The sequence below is a fragment of the Thunnus thynnus genome, chromosome 7, assembly GCF_963924715.1.
Source record: "Thunnus thynnus chromosome 7, fThuThy2.1, whole genome shotgun sequence".
In the NCBI taxonomy this organism is placed as follows: domain Eukaryota; kingdom Metazoa; phylum Chordata; class Actinopteri; order Scombriformes; family Scombridae; genus Thunnus; species Thunnus thynnus.
The window spans coordinates 14,636,662-14,651,971 of NC_089523.1; the positions used below are offsets into that span (position 1 = coordinate 14,636,662).

The 15,310-nt window shown below is 40.3% G+C and overlaps 1 protein-coding gene across 2 annotated transcripts in view; it reads right to left on the bottom strand.

Moving 5' to 3' along the window:
- Nucleotides 1-15,310, bottom strand: part of LOC137185950 (cGMP-dependent 3',5'-cyclic phosphodiesterase) — a 168,881-nt gene that overhangs the window by 103,629 nt on the left and 49,942 nt on the right. Inside the window, exons 1-2 of one of the 2 annotated variants that reach the window (XM_067594513.1) lie at nt 5,255-5,442; nt 4,897-4,987 (exon numbers count right to left, since the gene is read on the bottom strand). In XM_067594513.1, coding sequence (XP_067450614.1) covers nt 4,897-4,987; nt 5,255-5,289 — 126 coding nt within the window. In that variant the 5' untranslated portion in view covers nt 5,290-5,442. Of the gene's footprint in view, nt 1-4,896; nt 4,988-5,254; nt 5,443-15,310 lie in introns of those variants that run through there. The other variant, XM_067594512.1, reaches the window with a different exon arrangement.

Below are 15,310 nucleotides of genomic sequence, written 5' to 3' on the forward strand. Positions count from 1 at the left end.
TGAAGCGTTATGAGTGTACCAGAACAAGAGGTAAAACTGTGATCTGGCATCATAAAAGCAAATCTTTGTGATCAGATCAGAATAACAATTCCATCACAAGGACGGGCATGCACACGTGGGCTTGCCAACACATGCACAGTGCAACTAATGCAACAGTCATCATAATGTACTACCTTTTTATACCCCTGAGGAAGTTTGCTTTTCATTCTCCTCCAGCAGTGATGTAAGAATACAGAGCCTCCTTTCTGTCCCCAAACTGAAAATTATAACATTTCAAAGTGGTAGGTAGATTAAAGCTACTCTGTCCAATAGAAACACTTTCACATCATTAAGGCCAATCTATCTGGGGCGCGACTGTATGGAGCCCTTGGACACACAGACTCGCACACATACACGCAGAAATAATTGCGTACATTTGTTTGTTCAGTTCAAATGGCCTTTTTTCACCTCAATATACGCTTTGGTGAGCTCTGTGACCATCTCAGCCCGTGCTCTGAGTGCACGTTCATGAGTTTTCCACGATGGAGGGTGAGTTATGTTAGTTTTGTACAAATACTACTTTTAATTTGCACTATCCAGTCATGCTTACTTCAGAATGTCATAACATGTGCCCCATATCATGCGCCATGAAAATATTGGATGAAATTTAATGGCTAGCTAACCTTAGTGAACTGTTAAAAAGCTAACTTTGTGTTACACAGATGTTTCCTCTCTTGTCTTGCAGCCCAAGGATGTGAATCTGATCCTATCTAAAATGTGCTGAAATGTATGTCAGGTTGATCATACATCTGTCAACATAAAATCTGTAGTGGATTGTTGTTACTAAAACATTGTGCCAAGAAAAAGACGAAATGCCTATAAAAATGTGAATTCACCTTTATGATTGGAGACATTCCACCTGCCTTTTTGCCTTCCTGTTTTTTTAGTCAGTGAATGGATTGTATTTTTGTTTTGTCTCACAAATGAGTGAAATGCAGAAGCAGCATGAGAGAGAAACATGCATGAGCTTACACACACACAAAGTGAAATCTTCATAAAAGCAGGGTGTGAAATATGGGGGGTCTTGGGGGGGTGGGGGGTATCAGACAAACTACACTGAATAATACATACATTCAATATAGGTTATTGCAGATGTATGTCATATATGAATGTATACATAATATTCTATTAAACTATACCTATAATCTGTATATTTGGTCTTGCATCTGCATACATGGAAATAATTCTTGTGTGTGCCTTGTAAGCCTGTATGGACTGAGCATCTTGATGTAAGATAGGGCCCTCAGTTACTGTTAATGACATGTCATGACAAACACTAATATATCCAAATTATGAGACCCAAGGAGTTGCAACATGCACTGCCTCTGGTGATTGCACCGACTGAAACGTAGTTTGGTGAGGAGTTCCCAAACTTTTCCATGTTAAGGACCCTCAAATAGATAGAACAGAAACCTTTTGGTGTGGAACCCCTGACAAGAGGTATCCTACCCCTGGCAATAAGTGAGGAAGGTCGAGTGTATTTGGTCTGTGACCTGGGACATGATGGAAATAAATTGCACTTATTTTTATTGTAGGCTACTCTATATGATAACCTGCGTGCGCCTTTGTAAGAATGCAGAGCAAAAATCCTGAATGATTTTGGTTTGTTGAAAATGAGAACTTGGACTGAGTGGCGAAATGTTTTATTTCTAAAGCTTGGAAAACTAGACTGAATAATACATGCATACAATATGAGATCAGTTTATTTGATGCATGTCAAGTATGAAGGGATACAGAATATACTATTCATGTTTTCCTATCATTTGTATATTTGGCCTCACACCTATATATGTGGAAAGTCTGCTTCAAGATACTACATTGATATCAGAATACAGATTCCTCATCTGAGTAGATTTTTGACATAATTTAGTCCATCTAAATGTCACTATATTTTAGCACTATTTAGTTGTACATATTTTCCAGTATAATGTTATGATGGTTAATTTAAGAGTTTATCAACAGTCAGGTAAAAGTTATTTGAAAATCTGCAGGGAAGTCTAGTCGTGGTTGCAGCAGTATAAGGAGCACAAATCTAAGTGTATCTTCGTAAATCTGTGTTCACAAAAAAATAAAAAATCATCTCTGAAGTTACAATTAGGAGCGAGGTCTCCTGTATATTTAATCTTGGGGTTCAGGCACAGATTAGATTAATAAACAACTTTTTAGGTTTTGCTTGCTTATCCAAAAAAATGACGAGACAACCCAATGAGAGCCATGAGAACGAACATCAGACACACAACGCTCTGTGATACAGGACGTAAGGCAAGAAATACCAAGTTTTTAGGGGAGTTCCGAGGACACACACCTGTCCCCAAGTATAGCTTCTGATTAAAAAAAAAAAGGTGAACACACTTGTGAATACTCACACAAACTGTACAGACGCACACACATCAAATACATTAGTAAAATCTCAATGCTGAAGCACAGAATGTGTTAATGATGACAGTTATGAAACAAAAACTACATTCGTATTGACACTCTGAAGAGCAGAGTTTATGAAATCTGTATAACACATTTATTCTATTGAATTTTGGTGGAGCTAGACGGTCTCTCTCCCACAAACACACAAGCATGTAAGCACCACCCCGATTCCCTGACAAATTAATCCTCACATCTGTTCTGCTGCAGACTGAGAAGAGATTAACCTGCTGCTTTTACTGCCTTATTGGTTCACACACACAATCAAATGACCGCATACACATACATGCATATAGCAGACACACTCCTAAATACTATGGAGAATATATAAATGCAAGAGTTCACAAAATTTCCCACATACATGACTGTGCAAAGAAACAACTAAGCATATGTGCATAACTAACATTTTGTCAAAATCTGTTGAATCAGAGGATAAGAGTCATGACATCACCAAAAACCATTTTGTGCAACCAAAGAGGCAAAACTGCAAACCTCTCCCTCCAAACACACCTTTGAGACCTACACAACATTATTCTTTCAGACAGATCCTGCAGGTGGCGCTGCACATGCTGCATGCTCAGCAGCAGCCAAATCACAGACTTTACAGTATTGGTGTCACTTCAGCAATGAGCCATCGGCAACGAACCATTTACATAAACACACAGGATGTACGAGAGGAATGCAGCTGGACAAGACTTTCAGCAACATAACCTGACTGCAGAAATGCGTATGTAGAAAGCTGACTCAGAACCAGAGACAGGTAGAAGCATTACACACACACACACACACACACACACACACACACACACACACAAACACACACACAAATATGTAGAAATACACACAGACACACACTGGCCTGTATAACTAGAGGTTGATTGAATAAAACAAATCCAGCATCGCAGTTAAACACACAAAAAACTAATTATTACATTTGAAATTCATGTGATGGAGTTGTGTTGATAAATTGAGATACACAAAAAAAAAAACACATGCACACACACACACATATGGAGAGTAAAATACACAATTACAGTACCGTATACTGTACATTTATGTATATGTACAGTATATTACCAAGTATTTATTTTCAGCCAGATTTTTGAGCCATAGTTTGTGAGGTTAATTATCTTTTTCATGTATGAATGGCAATATATTTGTATGTGTGTGAGTTTGTGTGTATGTGTGTGTGTGTGTTGGTTGGGGAGTGGGGGGTGTCAATGTCAGTGTGTGCGTACATCCGTTTAGGTAATTGGATCTGAGCAGAACATGTCGACACTGGCTGCAAATCAAACATTTTTTTTTTCTATTTTGTTATGCAAAAACACACTCTTGTACTCACTCTGTGCACAGAAACACACACACACACACACACACACACACACACACACACACTAACACACACACACACACACTCAAACTGATCCTGCTTGATGGCACGTGTGGGGATACGAGAGAGAGGCAATTTTAAATTTTAGGTATTTGCTTCTATGTCTCAAATCTTACAAACACAAAATATGTTGGGGAAAAAAGACCAAATGAGGCTTACTGCTAGAAGTCTAATACATAGAAGCCTAAAACACACACATACATACACACAGTCAAGTATTTAACACGCAAATAAGAGATGATTGTGCACAAGCTCTCATCTGCCATTCAAATAAAAATGTCACTGTCTTTAATTTCCTCCCTTTCATGTTTATGGCTATTTTATGTTTTATCTTTCCGTCTTTTGTCTGAGCTCCCACACACGTGCAGACACATACACACACACATACACACACACACACACACGTGTGCGCACACACACACACACACACACACACACACGTGCGCGCGCACACACACACACACACATACACACACATACAGAATCCCCAGGCAAGTATCTCACAGACTCAATCAACAGAGAAAGACAGAAAGCTGCAGAAACAGGAATTGAAACTTACCTCCTCTAGACAAAAGTTCATTGTTCCCAAAAACAAGAACGTTGAGCAAATAACAAGAGAAGAAGACAGAAGTGTGTGTCTGAAAGTGTGGCAGAGAAGGAAAGACAGACAGCAAACAAGACAGGAGGCGCTCAGAAGAAAATTCCTCCTCAAAATGTTTGAAACTGATGTCATAAAGGAAAAACCTGGAAGGTAGAGATAAACTAGAACCTATCACAGTCTACCTGTAGTTGTTATAGACTGGACAAAAGGAAGAGGATGACAAAAAAAGAAAGGAAGAGGGGAGAGAGAAGAGGGCAGAGGGTGTGAGGCTTATAGCATCCTGTTTTTCAGACAGTGTGGAGAGAAGAGAAGAGAAAAGAAGAGAAGAGAAGAGCAGAGAAGAGAAGAGAAGAGAAGAGAAGAGAAGAGAAGAGAAGAGAAGAGAAGAGAAGAGAAGAGAAGAGAAGAGAAGAGAAGAGAAGAGAAGAGAAGAGAACGTGGATCCTACCTGGAGCTGTTCGGACAGCGTGGTGGACTGTCTGGTCGTCAGGGCTGGAGCTGAACTCTCCTCGGGACGCAGAAACACTTGCTGACCGCGTCTGCAGGCATCAAAAACAACAGTCAGGTCGTGTGTGTGATTTGTCTCCTGTGCACACATGGAGTCAGCTGTTACAGTCTGGGTGATAAGCTGCTGAAAAAAGAGCATTCACACACACACCAACTTATCTTTTCCCTGAACTGAGGAGTGCTGGAATTCAAAGGTGTGCGTGAGGGAATGTAGGGGAAAAGGTGTGTGTGTGTTTACGTGTGTGTGTGTGTGTGTGTGTGTGTGTGTCTGTGTCTGTGTATGTGTGTGAAGCCCTTACAGGTCCTTCCCTTTCTTCCTCTCGAGCGCAGTCATGTCATCTCCACCTGTCGTACGCAGAGAGAGCGCTGGAGTCACACACACATTTGCACACACAGCAACGCACCGATGCACACACTCGCACCGGCTAGGCTGAGACACACACTGGCGCGCTATCACCACAAGCTGCAACGCATAGAGCCGGAGAGTGAACACAGTCCCTCCTCCTCCTCTCTCTCTCTCTCTCTCTCTCTCTCTCTCTCTTTCTGCTCTTCCTCTGGGTCTTACTGCCTCCCTCAACCCTCCCCGCATTTCAATTTCCTATTGTCAGTGTGTACGCCAGCAGGATACACATACACACACATTATACTACAGGTACAATGTGGACCCACTTTGACCTCAAAGGAAGCAGTGCCATTATCAGCCCTTTGTGCATATGTTTAGGTATTTGGAAGAGGACTCAGCTTTTCTTTTTTCTTTTTTTTTTTTTTTTTTTGAGCAGATTTTCACCCAATTTCCCAACCCATTTTCCTGACACACAACCTCTTGTGGTCATGCAAATTATCGCATTGCAATTTGCATCTCATCTCCTACCAACAACTGAACTACAATGTTTGCACTGCAAGGAGCATTTAATATAATCCGTTTTTCAGATTTAGTATACAAATTCATAATAGACCACAATAAATTCCTGGAAAATAAATTCTGTAACAACCAGCCACACAGACAAAACATATTCATAATACATGAAAGATTTAAAAAATTTAGAGACGATCTTCCACCTATACAGCTCTATACATTTAATCAGCAGACATATTCATCACACAGGGTCTCATCTGCTGCAGGAAGTGTCCCTGCATGCCGCTGACAGCTGCCTCTCAGAGGTGACATCAGCAGTGACGGGACATTTAGCATGGAGCTGTACAACAGGTTGAATAGGACTGTCTAATGTAGTATGTCAATCTGACAGCTAGAGCTTCAACAATTAGTCAATTAATCGATTAGTTGATCAACTTGACAAGTTGAAAATTAATTGCCAACTATTTTGATAATCAATTAATCGCTTTGAGTCATTTTTTACGAAAAAATGCTTAAATTCTCTAGTTACAGTTTCTTAAATGTGAATATTTTCTGGTTTCTTTAGTCTTCTATGATGGAAAACTAAATATCTTTGGGTTGCATCTTGGGCTTTGGGAAATAATTAACATTTTCACCATTTTCTGACATTTTATACACCAAACAAGTAATCAATTAATCAAGCAAATAATCGACAGATTAACTGATAATGAAAAAAATTGTTAGTTGCAGCCTGACTGACAACAAACCACAAACCAGTCATTCACTAAGAATAGGGTTGCAAGCTGCCACACGCATATTTCTAGAGCAGTGGGATCAAACCAACACAGGTAATTCATATGATTTGGGTATTTGAGTGTTCATAATGTAGCTCAAGATAAGAACACTGTCCTGCATGATGGTTTCCAAAACGGTGATGTTAAAAGGACATCTTATGAATGTAGATCACTTAAAAGGGTATCAACTGAATATATTTGAAGCTATCACAGGTAAACAGTCTCGGTGTTGGATTACAGCCGGCTGAAAAAAAGCAACCACTCTAATTCAAATGAAGTGAGCTGCTTCGGTTCAAATGCTGGAGATACTGAGTGGGAAAATACACTTCATTGTTTGGAAAAACAATCAAAACAAGGTACTGTTGTGCCGTGTTTAGCTACTGGAGGCTGAAATTGCCTGAAATAAATGATGGATCTTTGAAAATTTTAAAAAATGAACCACTGAAACAGAATTACATTTGATCAGTGTCTTCATTAAACATCTTATACATATTTAAAAAACAATATATATATTTTAACATAATTTACCATGTACAACAATGTCACTGATAGATTCTGTATATGCTTGCAAGTTCACAAATCTGAATGAATGTAGATTTTAAAAAACATTTCTGTCGGTTTGAACAGTGCTTGAGGAGGTAGAAGTACAGAGAGGTAGATTTCACAGAGGCAGCTAATGTCAGAGGTTGATACTTGATTCTTGTGCTCAAATATAAAATGCTGTATTATCTCAGTAAACTCTGGGACCACCTGTTTTGTAAACATGGTGGAAGGTTATTCCAGTACAGCAGAACCTCCGTCTGTATTGACCAGTGTTGGCCAATAGCAGCAAGATACACAGAAAGATAATCAGTTCATATTATCTATTCTCTACTGTGTCTGCAATGGATCTAGCTCACATGAACACACACACACTCACACGCAGGCACACGTGCGCGTGCACACACACACACACCCACACACACACACACACACACACACACACACACACACACACAGGTAGGAGAGCAGGTCCTTACATGCACAAACACACTTAAGAAAACACACAAGCCAGCAGGAAAGTACAAACACATGCCTGAAAATAGGCTGGTTCAAAGCGACTTCTCCTCAAAGTCTGTCTGTCCTCATCTGCTGTGGACTCAGTGATCTAGATCACCTTTTTAACACACACACACACACACATACAGACACAGAGTGCTTCAGACTGCTGCAGTTCAGCTGAATAGAGTATTGATCCCACGTTGGTGATTAAAACGGGGACTGTTGTTGCTGCTCAAATGCAATCAACACACAAACGCACCCTGTGATCACTTACTCAATTGCCCTTTTACACTCAACGCACACACGCACTCACACACAGAGTGAGGCAGCATGAATAACTACAGTGCAGTGAAACATAATTAGCATGGACCTGGAATCTGATGAGGATACAGCAAATAACCTTGGACTGTGTGTGTGTGTTTAGTTATATGATGACAAGATGCACTGTTGTTGACTATGATGTGGTTTTATGTGTGTATATGATGTCCATAAAAAACAATGATTGAAAGTGCGTATGTACAGAAACTGTGTGTGTGTGTGTGTGTGTGTTTGTCCTGACTCCCATAAAGCAGTGGAGTGATTGAAAGCTCTAAATGGTGAAGGTGCACTCAGGAGAATAGGGCTAATCTACATAATGGTGGAGCTATATTAACGGCTTCCCAATGCGTGCACATACACACACACACACACACACACTAACACACACACACACACACACCTGGCTGTCAAATGAACCTCATCCACAACACAAATAGTTCTCCTCCTGCTGATCTTACCGAGCCAGTGGAAAAGGACAAGAATGAGGACAACATAAAATGTTGCAAGGGAAATTTATTATTATCTTTATTTGTATTATATCAGCTCCATATTTAACTGTATCATTAAGAAAATGCACATTCATGTGATCGTACTCACTGATTAACAACTGATTTTGATAGCACAACCTTTCAGGCAACACTTCTCAGATATAATAACATCTTATTATTTATCTTCTCTGAAGATAATCAGAGGGGGGAAAAATCAAGGGAATCAGCAGGTTTTTCTAAGCAGCATTCTCTAAAACTAATCCTCCATGACATGAACCATTTTGATTGCCTTTCATTATTAGTGTCTCTTTCACTGCAACTTCACCCCAGCTTGAAAGAGATCTGCAAATCCGATGACACCCTCCTCTACAGAATAGTGGTCCCAATCTTGAGGTGGCCGCTTCAGACATGTGCTCAGCTTGATGAGCAATGTGCATCTGCGGAAATGCTTCTGCTGCACGAGGAGCCGGAAAAGCTGGAGAGAGGCGGTAAATGATCATGCAGTAGGAGAGTAAGGTGTAGATTGTTAGATTGGATCAGGGATAAGTATAAGAGGCTTTGCTGAAATTTGGGTGAATACACACACATGCAATGGACCCAAATTCACCCAGATAATACTCTAATGCCACTATGCACATACCACTAATGCACAGTGTGTTATTGATATCTTACTGTGCACCATAACTACCTTTGCACATACTGTACATTACACTTGTATGCTATTATTATTTAGTTACATGTTACATATTTTTGTAACACAACATTCTTATATTCTTCACATATTATGTACATTATATTCAGGGCTTTCATTCTTATTCGTATTAAATTATTCTGCACAAATGTTTTTTAAAGCTGTAAACACTTACATATTATCACCTTTGACTATAATGGCAAATGTGTTTGCAAACAGTTGGGTATTTAACATCTAGCAGACACAGATCATCAATAGCATTTATTTGGAGTTTGACCTGATGAATGAAAATCCAAGATTCACTCTCCTTTTAGTTTTGTTTTGTCACTTTTTCTATGTAAACTGCTGCCTGCTGCTAAGACGACCACAACAGCGTTAAGTGTTCCCAGTTCTTTATTTTCTGCACTTTTAAACAAGAATGGTATCTATCGATCTATCTATTACGTACTGAGTTGGTATTTTTCACAATTCAAGTAGGACAGTGAAGTTCTGTACCTTTATAACAGAGTATTGTGGTGTTGTTTAATCATGTCTACTGTAAGTCTATAGGTAGGCATGAAGCTGAAAAAAACAAAGGTTACTTGTGTGACTCCTGCTGACGCCGTCAACACTGAAAATCCATGCACTCTCAGAACAGTTAAGTGCCTTGGATGAAAAGCACTCACCACATGGTGTACAGTATGACTAACGGCTTGGAGAAGAGTGTGTGTCTGAGCATGTGAGCGTGAATATTACTTAACCTTATTGTTACTCGTAACTAATTTCCTTAAACAACACGAGCAGTAAAACAACAGCAGGAAAGTGACAATGACACGCCCTGCTTTGTAAAGTCACGTAGACACACACACACACACACACACACACACACACACACACACACACACACACACACACACACACACACACACACACACACACACACACACACTAACAGAGAGCTGTACTGTTTGTATTGATAATGTGCTAAGATTATTTGCAGAATTCTTATTGTATTAGTTTGTGTTATTACCTTGGTCCCCCTCTCTAACATAATTTTCTGGTTATTATTATTTAAAATGCTTTGGGTCACTTTTAAACAGGGGAAAACTCATATGCTTTCACCTTAAAAAGTTGTAGGGCAACATTCATTTTCACCAGTAGATGGCAGTTAGTGGTATGTTAGTGACTGGTGCTGTACGGTAGAATAAGTTTGCCCAGTCGTATTGTAGGACAGTCAGGATGGCAGCAAGGGAAGTCGATATTCATCAAGACTGTCTTTTTGTTGTATTTACAGTATAATAAACTCATCTGACACCTGGATGGAAACTGTCCTCATTCAATGTGTAACATAATTTGGCGAGATAGCCAGTTGGGACTGTTAGGACAACAGAGAGTCCTCTCTCAAGAGATGAACCATGACAAATTGAGACGAACACAAGACAAAGATGGAGGAACTCCAGGATGAGATCAGTGCAGTGTTGTGGACCCTTGGGAAACCAGAACTCATCAAGGTGTGTCAGCATCTCAAGCGCAGGGAACCAGCAGGGGAGGGATTCAGAGGCAGGCCCTGATTTGGCTGGCAGAAAGCAGTTTGGATGAGACTGAAGACAGTGAGGAATCTCATGTCTTCCAGCAGCTTATTAGTGATTTCTAAGTATTCATACAGTCATTACAAGAACATGCTATTCACAAAGTACTTATACAACAAACTGAGCCGAGTGAAAGAGAGACTGAAACAGAAATATACACAGCTTCAGCAGGCTCAGGCAGAGGCATGTCATGTTCTAGGTGAAGACTGAAGCTTTGTAGACCAAGTTTAGCAGTAAGACAGTGGTACGAGAGAGGGAAGTCAATCAGCCTGCACCCCTCACAGCACCAAAGTGACTTTGAGAAAAGATTTCCGGATCTGGGGTTAAATAGGGGAGGCTGGACAGAAGAACAAATTATCTTTCACCAGCCTGACCAACCAGATCAAGACTGGGCTTAACAAGGGCTACTCAGAGACTGAAATCATTGAGACAGTGATTAAAGCAGTAAGCCCTGGCCTTCACCTTCAAGACTTGCTGGAAGCTTAAGCTTAAGCAAGATCTCACACTCTCCACATTAAGAACCATACTGAGAGGGCATTATAAAGTGGACTCATCATTTGACTTGCTCCATGGACTCATGAACATAATCCAAGACCCCAAAGAGTCTGCTCAGGGCTTTTCATTCAGGGCAATAGAGCTCAGAGAGAAACTGCTCTGGAAGTCTGGTGATGAGGACGAAGGGGAACAGTTCAGCCCAGACTTAAGTTCCTGTTTAAGTTTAAGTTTAAGTTCCTGCACTTAAACTTAAACTTAAACAGTTTAAATTCCTGCACTCATTAGAGACTGGTCTGTTTAATGTTTACATTCAATTGGTTAACATGGGCACCGAAAAGGAAACTGGCTGCGCTTCATGACACTTCGACATCCAGTCTGAACCTGGCGTTAGCAACCCCAGAGTTACAGATGAGGTTCTGATAGAAAAGACAAATGAGGCTGCTAGTTTGGAGTTAGAGTGAGAAAATGAGCTCAGGAGAAATATTAAAGTCAAGTCATCTATGGTAAAGATACACACAGAGCTGGTGGTGGAGTGGTGGGGGTACTCTCCACAAAGAAAAAACAAGGACTGCTAAGCTTATTGAGGGCTGATGTTCTTGAAATGAAGAAAATTCTCAATGAGACATTAGAAGCAACAAAGTCAAGGCCAAATACAGACACCCAGCCATCACCAGCTGCAAGAGGATGCCAGGTATGCAGAGAGGCTAAGTCGATGACACATGTAGACACTGCTATCACTGTGGGCAGGAAGGCGATTTTTCTCATGGCTGTAGGCAAAGCAGATCGACGCAGGGAAATGGGAGGGGACTGCTGAGCCACCATTCTCCAGGTCCCAAGTAAATTTTGTTTCTCTGCAAAACACTCCCTCACCTTCACAAAAGCCACCAAGTGATCACACAGACATTCTGTTTACCACGCCACAGCCAGACAGTAGCGAACCCAGAAGTGACACACCTACCGGCTATGTGCCCTCAAAACGCCAAACCAAGCTCATCAGTCTCATCGGGAGAAGATGCATAGTCCAGTGCCACCTAGACAATGTACTAGTTGAGGCTCTATGGGACACTGGAGCTCAGGCAAGTCTCATCAACAATGACTGGCAGAAATAACACCTCCCACACAGCACTCTCAGGCCACTTGCTGAGCTTTTGGGGACAGAACCACTGGTAGCATTGGCTCACAAATGGGAGTGAAATTCCATATGATGGATGGATAGAAATAGAGTTTTATTTGAACTGTGACACTCCAGAAGAGACACTCCTAGTCCCCATTTTAGTATCCACTGACCCCAATACTGCAGATCAACCCATTATTGGATAAGTAGTGAGTAAGTGGGGCAAACCGCAGCCAAAATCAACAGAATCTTCTCAGTGTCAGTAAAAACAGCTAAACCAACGCTAAAGTTAATATAGACACCAGATCCAAGCCAAAGTGTGGTAACAGACTAGAGTAAAATGTTGGCAAGTCTGTGAAGTGTTATCGAGTCTAGTTACAGTAGAGAATTCATCGTAGTGAGGCGAACTGGTTTATGGATCTTGAAGGGAAAATAATGGTTACCCTCCACAAGACTTAGTATTGTGTATCAGTTGAGCAGTACTAACTTCTACTATGGGTTTAAATGTATTTAACCTTACATGGTGTGAAGAATACTTGACAGGTAAATGCCATTAGTGTGTAACCACCATTAGTAGTACAGTAATAGGTGTTTATGGAGTTTACCCCCCCCCCCAACACACAAACATTATTTTTCTGGTTATTGTTATTTAAAACGCTTTGTGCCTTTTTAAACAGGGGAGAAACTTACCTGCTTTCACCTTAAGTAGTTGTATGGTGATATTGTGATATTCATTTCACCAGTAGATGGCAGTAGCAGCAGGTAGTGACTGGCGCTGTTATCACTTACAGTAGAGACAAGTTAGCCCAGTCATAACATAGGACAGTCAGGATAGCAGCAAGCAAAGCCAATATTCATCTCAGACTGTCTTTTTGTTGTATTTACAGTATAATAAACTCATCTGGCACCTGGATGGAAATTGTGCTCATTCAGTGTGTAACAGTAACCTATTTTGGCAGTGCAGTGGATTTGTTAACCTGACTCTACTCAGAAAGACACAGCACTGAAATAATAGAATTGAATACAACAAGCATTAATAATGTTACACGGTGCGTACACATCACATATTGTATTTGCAGCATGTGTTGACAACGTGTATGTGGCCACAAGTTATTTACAGAATTACATTGAAAATCTTAACATTTTTGACCATGTAGAAAAAAAGAGGTCATTGTCTGGAGGAAACTGCAGCTCAGGGCCCCACTGACACAAACTTGCTTATACTGCAAGGCACATATGAAGTCTCTTATTCCTAAGTGGTAGGTATCCATTTTGTGTTTAAAAATTCATCAGTTGATCAAATGATTTGAGTGTCAAAAGCATAGGTCTTGAGATGACTCACTCTCAGGTTTTAAAGCACTGCAGATTGTGCTTCATTTAAATCTCAAGGTAGGTGCGTGGGCATCCTGTCATGTCACCTTAAAACTGAAGCTCTTTCTGTAAAAACTGTACCTCCACCTCTAAAACATCACTGTGTCATGACCTGCAGAATGTGAAAAATACAAGAAATAATAATCTGACTAGCTTCTATTCATCAGAAATCACAAAGCTGCTTCACGTCAACATTTTGAGAGGCTGGTTGGTGGTTGCTATGTGAGTTAGGACGTTGGCAACCTGAACAATTTATAAGCCAGTTTCCATACCAACACGCACAGTCTCCTAACTATAGTCCATCTCAGCAGCATTGAGAACTGAGTAGAGGCAGTTGAGAGGATGAGGAAAATGAAAAAGAGGAGAGGAGAGGAGACCATACTGATGTTTAGAAATCTCACCTGCTGAGCAATACAACAGCACTACCCTGCTATGCCTGATAGTGTGTGTGTGTGTACTGCGAATATACTTTGAGCCAAGTCATTAACTCAAAGTGTATTTGTCTGTGTGTATGTGTGTGTGCGGTTGATATGAGATATATACTTATCAAGGACATAAATTTCACCCAGCAGGTGAATGAAAACAGCAAGTTAATCATATAATTTCAGCCTGATTGATGGTTCACCGCTACCACTGCTATACAATTGGAGGCTATTCAGCAGGTAGCCTGTCTGATATCTCCAATGTCCATTTAGGTTTTAAAGCTGTGTGTGAGCTGAGTGAAACACTGGTTTGCTTGTTAAGAAAGTGGTTAGGCAGAGGTTCAGATACAAAACGCGGGAGTGGATCTGTGATGCTTCAAGGCTGTCAATTTGCTAAGTGTGTTGAATAATGATGACGAAACTGTCAGGGAGATTGGTAGAGATTATCTGGTTTTTGAATACAAGATGTGGCAAAAGAGGGCAAGCCAGCTTTTCTGGGCTTCCAGCAGCAAAATGGACACATGCTTTGCCAGCTGTGTGGTTTAATGAGACAGTGACCTCCGTGTAAGAACTGAAGTGACCCTGGACTGTTTGAGGTCTGACTCTGAAACTGTAATTACTGATCCTTTGATCCATGTGAGGGTCACTGTCACTCACTGCTAATGCACCAAGGCGCTTAGTGAATTCACAGCAACAACTCTAGACTGTTAAAAAACTTTACAGACTAAACTGGGAGACACCTAATGACTAATCACTCTGTTTTTAACGAGATGTTTAAGACCTGTGCAATTAACGTGGACAAAATCATTTTTACAGCTAAAGCCTCATTACAGGTCCATATTCATTCTCTCTCTTTGGCTTTCTGGTTCACTCCTCGTGTTTGCATGAAAATCTCTAACTGATTCCCCATTGCAAATTTTGAATGAATGTCATGTGTATGACTTAGAGCAGCAACTAATGATTAATGTGCTGATTATTTTCTAGATTAATCGTTTTGTCTATAAAATGTCAAAAAAATAGTGAAAAATACAAAAACTTAAAAACTTAAAAATATAAACTTATAATTTCATGATGATGCCTTCAAATGTTTTGCTTAAATTCATGCTCGAAGCACTAAATTAATGCTTAAAGGACTAAAACCATTATCCATTTATAAAATAGTTGATGATTAATTTTCTGTCAATCAATTAATCGATTAACCAGCTAATCTTTGCAGCT